The sequence below is a fragment of the Myotis davidii genome, unplaced genomic scaffold (genome assembly GCF_000327345.1).
Source record: "Myotis davidii unplaced genomic scaffold, ASM32734v1 scaffold1525, whole genome shotgun sequence".
Classification (NCBI taxonomy): Eukaryota; Metazoa; Chordata; class Mammalia; order Chiroptera; family Vespertilionidae; genus Myotis; species Myotis davidii.
In genome coordinates, this window is record NW_006296279.1 from 1,011,140 (window position 1) to 1,024,214 (window position 13,075).

Sequence of the window (13,075 nt, forward strand, 5' to 3'; positions counted from 1 at the left end):
AGAGGAATCCAGAAAATTTTTTAGAAAGTCCCAAAATCCACAACTAAATATTACAAAGGTTCTTCCTTCCAGTATAATCAATTCACTAATAATTTTCCAGCCAACACAATTACAGAAGCTCCCTAAAATAATCTGTAAGCTTTCAGTCTTTAAATTATTCCAAATGCAAAACAAGTAAGACATTTTCTTAGCTAATTTACTGAATTGAATTATGATTAAGCTTCATGTATGTAAGTTCCCAAGTCTACTTGTAGAATATTTTTAATATTCTTGGAAATAACTTGTCAAAATCATCTAGTAGCAAAGTCCCACAAGATTTTCTTTACCATTAATATTTTTCCCTCTCCCCTCCTTCCATATTATAGATTTTGTTACTATCTAAAAGAATTTGCAAATCTCTCTAATATTTGAAATAGTCTAAGTACAATAAAAATGCTTTAGAGTGCAGTACTTTCTACTTTTATCCTCTCAGAGTACACCAATAATTTAGTATAAATTAGCCTCTTTTTGATAACTGAGAATCATATTAGGGTCACTTATTATACCACACTACACTATAAATTCAATAATTTCCTTAGACTCCCATGATGCAAAGGGCTCAGGTAGTTTTTTCTCTGGATTCCTCTACACTGTTGTGCTTCACTTGTTCAGATACTCTGAAATATTAGGCTAGTTTCTTTGTTGTTCTGGTCACCATTTATTTTGTCTCAACCTTGTGGCCAATCCCCACTTCCAATTCTCCCTGAGGTTCCAGAGCATATGTCTGTTCATCTCTGCTCAGAAGAACCAAGGGTGTTTCCAGAAGAAACTAGATAATTGCATAGCATGTGAAAAACAAAAACGTGTTCTGTACATAAAACTATCTGAAGAATATGTGTTTTATGACACCTATTTTCATAGAGCTTAGAATTTTCTTACATACTTCCAGCTTATTTTCAATTTGTGGTTCTTAGGAAAGGTTTAATTAGATTCATTAGTTATTCATTAAATACTTATTATGTGTAAGGTACTGCACAATCCTGTTTTAATTTGCCAAATATATAAACACCAGCTAAGTGTGGCATTGCCATACATAAAAATGCCTGCATATTTCAGTTGCCCATTTCTGAGAAAGTAAAGTGTGTGAAACTAGTAGCATAGCAGGGAAATATTCTAATGTAGTGCTGACTTGATAAGAGGCCGTGATACTTTTTCCTACACACTAAATTATTCCTAATGCTTGGGGTTCAATCCCAACCCACCTTCTTTTATCAAACCCATACTCATTCTCTATATATATACCAAATATCATCTTTTCCTCTAAAGTTTTTCTGGATTCACAGAAATTTGATGTACTCACTTTTCCGACTATGAATTCTCAAAATATTTCCTCTTATTTAATAATTTCTCTACTGCTAATTTACATACCTCATATAACAGTGACGTGCAAATAAAAATAACAGTGATAATATACATGATGATAGTGGTGATCATGACAAATATGATGACAAAGGTAGCGGGCACTGTGCTGAGTGCTTCACAGGTACTACCTCATTTAATCCCCACAACAACCCTGTGAGGGGAGTACCTATTATTCCCATTTGAAAAATGAGGAAACTGAGAGTTTAAATAACTTGCCCAATTCACATAACTACCAAGTAGAGGAGCTGAGACTATGGCAGGTGCTTGACAGGTACTTATTGAATGTTGTACTGTTTAGATGGGAGAAGGATGGTAGAGATTAGAATGTTTACAGTATCAGCACTTAAATGCTCAGGCGTCCTCAGGCTCAGACTGAAATAAATGATTAGGGAATAAAGAGTCAGAGGAACGCCCCTGACTTTACCTGCTGTAATTGGTTTTGTTATGCCTTTCTATACAATAAAGAATCAGTGTGATCAGGCTATCACTGTGCGGGGGAAAGCTCATTACTTACCTGTCTTATAAAGAAGTCTCCATGAATTAGAGAAACAATTCCAAAGTTTGTGTACTTAAAAATATGATCCATCAACCACATCATCTGAGCAACAACCTAAAATATTTAAAAACAAGAAATAATTAAATGTTGAATAGAAGAAACCTGATTATAGTCTAGTAGAGAACTCTCTAAGTGTTGAGAGTCCTTTCTTTTGAATGCACCATGGATTATGAAATAAATCAAGTAAACAATCCTACTTGTAAATATAAATTAATACTGCCCTAACTTATTAGGCAATAAGTAAAGATTATAATACTCCCTGCTCTGTATGTCTCAATTACTCCTTTATGAAAGAAGATTTTAAAATGCTTTAAGATTTCAAATTGTTCAATAATATCAGATCATAAAAAACGTTTTTATGTCAGAAAACAAAAACAAAATTACTCTGAACAGAAAAAGGAACCTAAGACAAACTAACTGAAATCTTTTTACAAAGAAAACTTTCTTTTGTCCACATTATTGGTGAATTTCAGATGAACTATGTCTGGTTAATACAGTTATCTATGTCAAACTGGAGTTAGAGTAATAATGTTAGGCATATTTATACGGACCATTTGAATCATTTTTTGAGATTCAAAACTAATTAAGGACACTGAATAACCACTATAAGTGTAATTATCATCAGTAAGAATAAAAATAGGAATTGGGGGTTCTTGATACAAAGCCAAATAAACTAATTTTTACAAAATTTTAACATTATGAATTTAGGAGACAGGCAATAAATATTACTAGGAGTACAAACATACCTATACAGGATAGTTTTTTAACAAGTCAAGATTGTGAATTGAAGAAAGAACCGAATTCCAGCAAGATAATACCTCTGCTTTTCATATAAACAAGAAAAACAGACTCGACAATAATAAAACATATTTTCTTTGACTCTCACCTCATTTTCTGACCCCTGACCTACTGAATCAAAATCTCTAGGATCTAAGCACACCAGTTTTATTCTAGCCTTGGTATTTTGGCCAAGACTCCCTAAAGAACAAGGCCCTTGTTTCATTACTTTGCCTTACAAAATTCTCCTTCTTCAAGGTCAAGTTTATGTCCTCTTCCCTCCACAGTTTTCTATATCCATCCAGTACTTGTGAGCTCACCTGCCACTGAATGCTTTTCATTGTGCACTTATGTATTGCTTGCCATACCCTCCCTCCACCTACCACTGGCCTATTAATTCCTTTAAGAGTTGGAGAGTGTCTCATAGGATGGTATTCTATATTTATAGTCACTGACCATGAATACGAAGCACTCAGTAAATACCTACTAATTTGTTTATTTATTATTAGGCCAAATATTAGCTCCATTAACTTTATATACTTCCTACTTATTTCGTTTTCTAAGAATAGAACCTCATTAACTTCTCCTAAGGTGATAATTCCTTTCTTGCTAAAGACAATTTATTTTAAGCCCACCCAGTATATACATCTCTTTTAGTTATCAATAGAAGCAACGTAAATCAACAGTTCAAACAGAGCCTTAGCAACATTAAATGAGTCTGATATTTTCCTTTCAATATGCTTTACAAATGAAATCCAAAATAGTATTTGCCTTCTTTTCCTTTGGCTAAAGATCCCCAAATTCACTGACCACCTTTACTCTTCTATCTTAAGCAATACTGCTTTTGGTGTCTGTATTTCTCAAATTGGCAATCTACCACTTCACCTCAAGACAGCCCCCAATTTAAACCATACTAACTTTGTTAGCAAAACAGCTTTATGGAGATATAATTCACATTATCCCCATCATTTTTTTTTAAGTCTCTAAATTCCTCTTCTGCAGTAACTCCGAATTACATATTTTTCTTTTTAAGTTTTTCTAAATTTTCAGAAAAAATATACATATTAAAGTCTATGTTCCAAACCATAAGGTACTTGAATCGGTTCTGTTAACCTCCCCTTTCTGCTGTCTACTTCCGCCATCAGGATGGCTTACCAGCCCTTTGTCCTGGAGGCACATCATCAGAGTACACACATCTCCTGTTGCCTGATGATTCACCAGCATTACTGCTTCGTCTTCCATAACTGCTTTAATATCGTCCCCCCACTCCATCACTGTAAGAATAAACAAGCTGTCATTTTAAAGATTTTTACATTATTAGAAACCTTCTATTAGAAAAACTGGTATATATTAATAATGATATATACAACACTTAGCTAAAACTTCTGCAACTTCAGAACTTTATTTCCTATAAAAATCAGGACATTGATATAACACTTTGCAGAGCCCCAAAACATCCATTAAAATATAAAATGGTCAGACTCTTTGATCTAGAAGTCCTACTTCTTAAAATTTATCCTACAGAAACATTTGTCCACATAGGCAAAGATATGCATAAAGTATGTTTAATGCAACTTATATGTTCACCAATAGAAGAATGGCTAGGAAAATTATGATATAATGGAAGAGTATAAATCCATTAAAAGAATGGAGGGTATTTCTATACCCTAACCCAAAAAGGACTTGTTATCAAATAAACAGAGAAAAATCATAAAACAGTGTATATAGTATGATTACACGTTTTTAAAGAAGAAATAACATTTATATGTTGTAAATACATTGAAAAAAGCCTAAGGGGATAAATCCCAAACTATTAATACTGATCATCATTAGGAAGTGAATCCCAGAGTCCTTCAAATTCTGCTTTAGAATAATATGTGCAAATATTACAAAAATATGTTAAGTATTTTCATCTTAAAATAAGAAAATAAAGATGTTACATTTATTAAAAAATCTCCAGATAAAAAGTCATTGAGCCAAAACCTATGTGTATACTCTAAGGAAAAGCAGTGGTATCTCCATGAGGTTATGCCTCGTTTTACAGTCAATTTACTTCACAGAAAAGAATGAAATTGAGCACCAGTTTCAAACATTAGTATCCTACCAAGAAGCTTGCGACATGAACTATCAGAGGCTGGTTATACATTAGTATTCGCTCATTTCACTCACGGCTACAAGGAAAGAAGCCGAGCCACCTGTAGGTCATCGTTCCGGATGAAATAGGGATGATAGGGATGAGGAAACCTGCTTCACCTCCTCCAGCCTCCCTCCTCCCCACCCCTCTTCACTGTCACTCCACTACAACTAAGCTCCTCACAACAGAGGGAGCTCTTCAGAAGAGCTCATGAGAAAGGGGTTCTGCTAATTTTTTCTTTCTATTAAAAATATTTTCTTTAAGCAAGGCATCCATTCATTTCAGATCTCTTAAAATTTTAAATTAAGGGAATTTTCGGCTGGGTTGAAAATACGGGGGGGGGGGGGGTAGGGGTACAGTTGTTTGTAAAGAAAACAATATAATAATGAATAAATAATAATACAAGAATAAACTCTTTGTTTTACATGCTCACATCTGTAAACCTACTTTTGCCCCTACCATCTACATTGTGATTCCCACTTGCAAAGTGAGGTGTTCCAATCACTCTATTAGATATTAATACTAATACTCAAATAGCTTACACTGTGTGGAAAAGTTTTCATTTTATTATTTATTTATTTATTTTTAAGCCTCACTTGAGGATTTTTTTAAATTGATTTCTAGAGAGAGTGGAAGGGAGGGAGGAAGAGGAAGGGAGAGAGAGAAAGAGAGAAATATCAATGTGAGAGAGACACATTGATTGGTTGCCTCTCTCAGGAGCCCTTATCGGGGCTAGGGAACCTGCAACGGGAATTGAACCCTGATCCCTCGACCCTTCGGTCCTCAGGCCGATGCTCTAACCACTGGTCCACCGGCTGGGCACATTTTTAAAATGAATGCGGTATGGACACTGCATCATGGGATGTTAAGTAATCCGTAAGGAACGAGGTAGAGTAGAGGGAGAACAGTAGGAGAGCCCAGGGTCCTGCACAATGCAGCAGCACTAACTTCCTTCCACAGTACCCATCCTTTCCCAAGTTCCCTATTCAGTTTGACTGACATCCTAATTTTACTGCAACATATTTAAACAGCTACTATATCATACATTGCTGGGGGAATATAAATTGGTGCAATAATTTTGAAAGTCAATTTGGCAATATATCAAAACTAAGAAACGTGAAAATCTTTTTTACCCAGCAATTTCACTTCTAGGGATTTATCTTACAGAAATACTTACTCATGCAAAATGACACATATCTAAGGCTATAGCAGCATTGTTTTTAAGAGCAAAGATAAAAACAACTAGGAAGGGAGACTAAGATGTATAGAAATGGAAAGAATGGTGGTTTCCAGGAGGGAGAAATGGGAAGTTGTTGTTTAATTTAATATAGTTTTGATTTTGCAATATTAAAAATTTCTAGAGATTGGTTATATAATGTGAATATATTTAACACTACTGAACCATACACCTAAAAATGGTTAAGATGGTATGTTTTATGTTATGTGTATTTATCACAATTAAAAATAAAAAAGGAAGACTAGTTAAATTATAATATATCTGTGCAATGGAATATTATGCAATTATAGCATTTGTATACTGATACAGAATAGCATACTATAATAAAAGCAAAGTATAGAATAGTGTGTGAAGAATGCCATCAATTGGGTTTTTTTAAAGGACTAAGGAGAATTCATTTACTAAATGAAAACTCACCAAATCCTGCCTCTATTGACAACCCCTCAATGGAAACACACACACACACACCATTCTTTTATTAATCCATTCTTCATTCAGTAAATCAGCATCAGGCAACGTTAAGTGTTACAGATTTAAAATAAATAAGAACAAAAGTATTATTCTAACAGCAGTTAAAACACTCAAGAAAAGTCTAGCTTGGTTCTATAAATATTGAGCTGTGTGAAAAGTCTTCTGGTTCCACATCTATATAAATAGATATTTCATAACCAAATATTCCTTTAATGCAATCTCTGCTACATAAATGGAAAACACTAGAGCCCTGGCCAGTGTGGGTGTGGCTTGGTTGGCTGGAGTGTTGTCTCGTGCATGGAAAGGTCTCAGGTTCCATTCCATCAGGGCACATACCCAGGTTTCGAGTTCGGTCTCTGATTAGGATGCATGCAGGAGTCAATCAGTTGATGTTTGTCTCTCCCATGGGTGTTTCTCTCTCTCTCTTCTCTCTCTCTCTCTCTCTCTCTCTCTTTCTCTCTTTCTCTCTCCCCCCCCCTTTCCTCTCTCTCTCAAATCAAATTTTAAAAAATGCTTTAAAAAAAAAATACTAGTTACCTAGGGGAAGCATGTATGTAAATATAATTGCAAATGAAAATGCTTTTTACATAAGCTGTATCTTACCTGTTTGCTTTTATATAAAGTGTGTTGGTTTAAATCTCAAAATATAAATTAATTTTAGAGCCCTCTGTACTGGGTTGAATAGTGTCTCCCCATAATTTACATCTGTCCTAAATCAGTGAATTTGGCCTTATTTAGGAACAGGGTCTTTGCAGATGTAATCAAGTTAAGATGAGGTCCTACTGGATTAGGGTGGGCCCTACTAACTCTAAATCCAAAATGACTGTTGTCCTTAAAAGGAGAGGGAAATGTGGACACAGAGATACAGAAGAAGAATAACATGTAACAACGGAGGCAGAGATTAGAATTATGTGTCTACAAGCCAAGGATCATGGATAACCACCAGAAGGAAGCAAGAGGCAAGGAAGGATCTTCCTCGAGAGCCTTCAGAGAGAGCATGGCCCTGCCAGCACCTTCATTTCAGACTTCTTATCTCCAGAACTAGGAGAGAATACATTTCTGTTGTTTTAAGCCACTCAGTCTGTGGTGCTCTGCTATGGCAGGTCTCTGAACCTAATATGCCCCATCCGCCTCAACCCCGCTCATCCTTTCTCTTTCTTTTCCATTCTATTCCCCCACAAATTACCGGTTTTTTTCTAATCAAATATAGGAAAATAACAACTGTATTATACTTTAAACACCTAGAACATTTTAACAAACATCTAACATTACTAGTACGTATGGTTCTCAATGTTCGTCTCTATAATACTTTCAAGGTAAAAATTGAGTTAATCTACTACACATATTTTATCTCTCAGCCATAACTTAGCCATAATGTATTTTCAAAATAAATGTCAATTTACTAAAACTCACATGGCATACGAAATCAAACAAGTGAAGGTACTGGATCAACTTTTTTATTAAGAAATTCTCTGCCGAGACCAGTTTGGCTCAGTGGATAGAGCGTCGGCCTTCGGACTGGGAGGTCCCAGGTTTGATTCTGGTGGAGGACATGTACCTGGGTTGTGGGCACATCCCCAGTGGGGGGTGTGCAGGAGGCAGCTGACTGATGTTTCTCTCTCATCGATGTTTCTGGCTCTCTATCTCTCTCCCTTTCTCTCTGTAAAAAAATTAATAAAATATATTTTTTAAAAAAAAGAAATTCTGATGTTGCAAAAAGTCATGTTGAATTTTGTAATAATTTAAATATTATTCAACAATAAACTTAATATCTAATATATATGGTATTCTTCTTCTACTATACTCTTACCATACTATTATATACTTCAAAGAGAGAGTTATATGACTAACAAAATCAAGATAAAATGCTGAAAGAGAAAAAATATTTATTTTATGTATAAAGCAGCTATGTTTTTCAGATCATATCCTGCTACCCCAGAACCAGTAAGCATAATAATGGAGCCAATATTTTAACCAAGGAATAGAATTATTTGCATGTTAAAGAATTGAAGCTATGGATGCCTGCCAGTTCTTGCATTGAACTTGCTTAGAAGAATAAAAATATTTTAACACACTGTTCTGTGAAATGAATTCTCAAAAAATAATTGGGTCATGTCCACTAGTTCCAAAGGGAATAAAGGAAAACTGAATAAAAACTGGAAGAGAAGTTTGCTAATTGTAACAAACTTTCAAAATTCTTGTTAAAAACCAAGGCCAAAGATGATCACCTACTACTGCTACTGCTACTACTACTACTACTACTACTATACACACACACACACACACACACACACACACACACACACACACACTAAATCTCCCCCAAAACTTATAAACTAGAATTGATCAGGACATTTTACATCTCAAAAAGAAAATTTAAAAAATAATAATTCATCACAAATTCCTTAAAAACAGTGAGGCTAAAGCCATTATACTGACCTACAAGACAGAATTAATGTGGAGAAGAAAGGTTTCTTAATATATGACCATTAACTTATCTTTCAAAGTTCAAAAAAAATTATGTCTGCAAGCTGATGCCACAAACTATTTTTCCACCCTGTACCTTGGTTTTCTCATTTATGAAACATTAATAATATCATTAATGCTACTCAAAACATTGTGCAAATAAATTAGAAATAATTGATAGAATCAAGAGATCCTGGGTAACTGGATTACATGAGAGTTGAAGTCACTTTTGAAATGACTATTAAAAGAGTCATATGCCTACTGTGTCACGTACAGTCAGGTATTCTAAGATGAATAGTAAAGATTAAAGAACAAAATAGCACATGAAGAATCTCACATAGCTCAAAAACTGTGGCTTTCAGCAGCCTACATGGAGGCAGATTGGACTGGATTCATTGAATGTTAGAGGTTAGTAGAGCAAATGGGGCAAGATAAAAAGAGAATGGGAACATAATTAAGGGTGGCCATGGAAAGTAGCTTAAGATACTAATTAATGGAGGGGGGACTGGTGAGGAAAGGAGCCAAGCAAGGGGGTTATTAACTAAAAGAAAACGAAGGGAGGACTATTATAATAGAGGTATTTGATGCTATCCTCTATCTCCAACCCTTACCCATCATATTCAAACTCCCAGAAGTAAGGCCCAGACGTTTTGAAAAAACCTCCTGGGTGAATCTGATGTATACTTGTAAATAAGAACCACTGGAATTGAATGAGCTTTGCTTTATTTTATTTTTAAAAAAACAAGTATACAAAACATACTAGGAAATCATGGTCAGTGCCTCTTTTTGGCACTTAAAATTTAAGAGGTTAACTTGAGGAGGCAAGGTTCAAGGTGTAGCATTTGAAAGCATTGCTTAACTAAAAGAATAACAGTAGCACATGATATTACATAGGTATATAATACTAATCATCTTAATAGAGAACATTTATAGAATGTTTACTATGTGCCAAGCATTTATAATTACTAACAGAAAATAATTTACATTATTTTCTTATTTTAATCTTCACAAAATTCCAAGTGTACAGATACCATTAGACCCAATTTACAGTCGAAGAAAATGAGACACAAAGAGTAAGCAGTGTTTTCAATTATGCAGATAGGAAGTAGGGGAACTAAGATTTAAAACCACTATATCATGCAGTCACTGCTGGCCTGCTACAGGTCAGAGAACCTTGAAGACAGTAACCTAGATAAGTTGCTCACCAAGCCCCTGCAGCTGCCCATGATTATGCTAGGAAGTGAGATAGACAAGCCAAGTCCCAAAGTCCTCAACAAATAAAGTTAGTGGACAGCAGCAATAAAGAGGAATACAGAAGCATACTGCCAAATAATTAAGTGTTTTTTGCATGACAGTTGAACAATAACCAGGTGTAAAGAGGCAATGGGTATCTAAAGGGAAAAAAATCAACATTTTCTTTGGGCCCAGGATGCAGGTATCTTGACTTTAACATGCTCAATACAGAATCAGCTCCTTACCCTAGCCTTCTCCATCTCAACAAAGGACACCATCATTCACCCAGTCAACTGAAGACAAAATCTAAGGCCATCTTTGATTCCTCCTTTTCCTTAATTCTCCACACTCGATCCATCTTTAAAATCATGTGGTCTCTACCTCCAAAACACCTCCAGCATCCTCTATGTCTATCCTTCTCTGCTGCCGACCAACCACTAACTCTTTGTTGTACTTCTGCAGTGACCTCCTAACTAGTCTTGCTTCCACTCTAGCCATCTGCTTAAAAGAAAGTTTCAGAAAAGAGTTCCCAATTCAAAATACTAATAAAATCAAAATCATCACTGGCATACATGTATTAAAGAAGAGCAGGAAAGTCAAAGGTACTAATCAGTAAGTAATGAACTGGTATTTAAAAAAAAAAAAAAAGAACCAACATATTAAAACAAATTCATAGATGCAGAGATCAGATTGGTGGTTACCAGAGGGGAAGTGAGTGAGTATTGGACAAAAAGGGGGTCAATTATATGGTGATGGATAATAACTAGACTTTTGGGGGTGATCAGTCTATAGTATATACAGATATTGAATTATAATGTTGTGCACCTGAACATCTTATATAATAAACAAACAAACAAATAAATAAAATAAAATTCCACTGCTTTCAAAAGGGGAGCTATTGATATCTTGGGAAAAGCAATTGCTCCTGCAGTCATTAGGACTACAAAACTTTTAGCACCCAGCCAACAGTTTCTGTTACAACCCCCAAAACCCTACACATTTCCATACATCCCACCCCCATCTCCATCCCATTTAAGAATCACTAAGTTAGAGAGTTCAAGATGAGTTAGGTCAATATAGGCCTGTGGTAAAATCAGAGTGCAGTTAAATAACAAATGAGAATAGTACAAATAACATGAGGCCTAAGCATAAATGTGCTTATTGGAAACAGATACTTCCCTCTAATGCCCACCCCTCACCCACTCAGCACCAGGATATGGCAGCCAGGAGTGTGGAAGAGTCTTCTCTAGAAAATTTGACCAGCTCTAGAGAAAAGATCTAAAAATATGGACATCTAGGGCTCTCCAATGAAATATTCCAATCAGGTTACCCTACAACTAGGCACCAGATTTCTGCATATCTATATATATAAAAGCCCAGCGACCAGAACAGCAGAACAACCAGAACGACTGGAACGACAGGTGGCTATGACGTGCACTGCAGCAGCCAACCAGCCTGATCTGGGCCCCGATCGCCCCCACCCTCCACCAGCCTGACCCCCGATCAGCCCTCAACACCCTGATCAGGAGTGGGGCCACTGGCCAACCGCCTGCAGTCCCTCCCCCAGACCAGCCCAGGTAGATGGGCCCCATCGGGGGAGGCCAGCTGACCTCACCCGTACACAAATTCATGCACCAGGATTCTACCTATCTAGTGAAAAGTTACTCAAAGAGCACTTAAATAAGACCAGCCCAGGTAGATGGGCCCCATCAGGGGAGGCCAGCTGACCTCACCCATACACAAATTCATGCACCAGGATTCTAGCGACTGGAACGACAGGTGGCTATGACGTGCACTGCAGCAGCCAACCAGCCTGATCTGGGCCCCGATCGCCCCCACCCTCCACCAGCCTGACCCCCGATCAGCCCTCAACACCCTGATCAGGAGTGGGGCCACTGGCCAACCGCCTGCAGTCCCTCCCCAAGACCAGCCCAGGTAGATGGGCCCCATCAGGGGAGGCCAGCTGACCTCACCCATACACAAATTCATGCACCAGGATTCTACCTATCTTAACAAACACAGAAAGCCAGCAGGTGAAAGAACTGACATTATATGGTATGGAGCAGGGGTCCTCAAACTTTTTAAACAGGGGGCCAGTTCCCTGTCCCTCAGACGGTTGGAGGGCCAGACTATAATTTAAAAAAAAACAACTATGAACAAATTCCTATGCACACTGCACATATCTTATTTCGAAGTAAAAAAACAAAACGGGAACAAATACAATATTTGTATTTGCATGTAGCCCGCGGGCCGTAGTTTTGAGGACCTCTGCCCTAGTCCCTTCCATCAAGTGATATGCCCTAGGTAGATAGGAGGGCTGTCTTTGTTTTACCTATATATTACCTCTGTGTTTCTTCCATTCTTCTTATGCTTCCTGATTGGCACTCTCTGGTCGTCTGCCTGCCCATACACCTAGGCATTTCTGAGTTCTCGTGGCCTCTTTGTCATTTACATTCTTTTCCTGGTGTCTTTGTCTAACAATAGACAAAGACACCAGCGGTTCTCAGTAAGGGAAGGCTTGTTCACAGGAACTAAATGCATACTCACCGAGTGTGAGCCAGTGGACTGAGCCCATGCGAGGGCTGCCAGAGAAATGGTGCCCTATGCTCGGGCTGTCGGGCTCAGTGAGGGCATTGGGAGATGTTACGATTGGTTAGTATGGGAGTGAGAGGAGTTTGCCACTGGTAATGCAGTGCTTTTTTTCATACTGATTGGTCAGCTCACACTGTACCAGGCACTATGGATTGTTACTCTATTAATGCAAATATTACCTCATTAGCCTAGGCCTCAGGAGTTTTAT

General features: G+C 37.0%; 1 protein-coding gene across 4 annotated transcripts in view; it reads right to left on the minus strand.

Moving 5' to 3' along the window:
• The window catches only part of LPGAT1 (lysophosphatidylglycerol acyltransferase 1), an 83,833-nt gene that overhangs the window by 25,089 nt on the left and 45,669 nt on the right, over positions 1–13,075 (minus strand). For all 4 annotated transcript variants that reach the window (XM_006771270.2, XM_006771269.2, XM_006771271.2 and 1 more), the window contains exons 3-4: positions 3,890–4,008; positions 1,916–2,011 (exon numbers count right to left, since the gene is read on the minus strand). In XM_006771270.2, the coding sequence (XP_006771333.1) occupies positions 1,916–2,011; positions 3,890–4,008 (215 nt within the window). The remainder of the gene's footprint in view (positions 1–1,915; positions 2,012–3,889; positions 4,009–13,075) is intronic.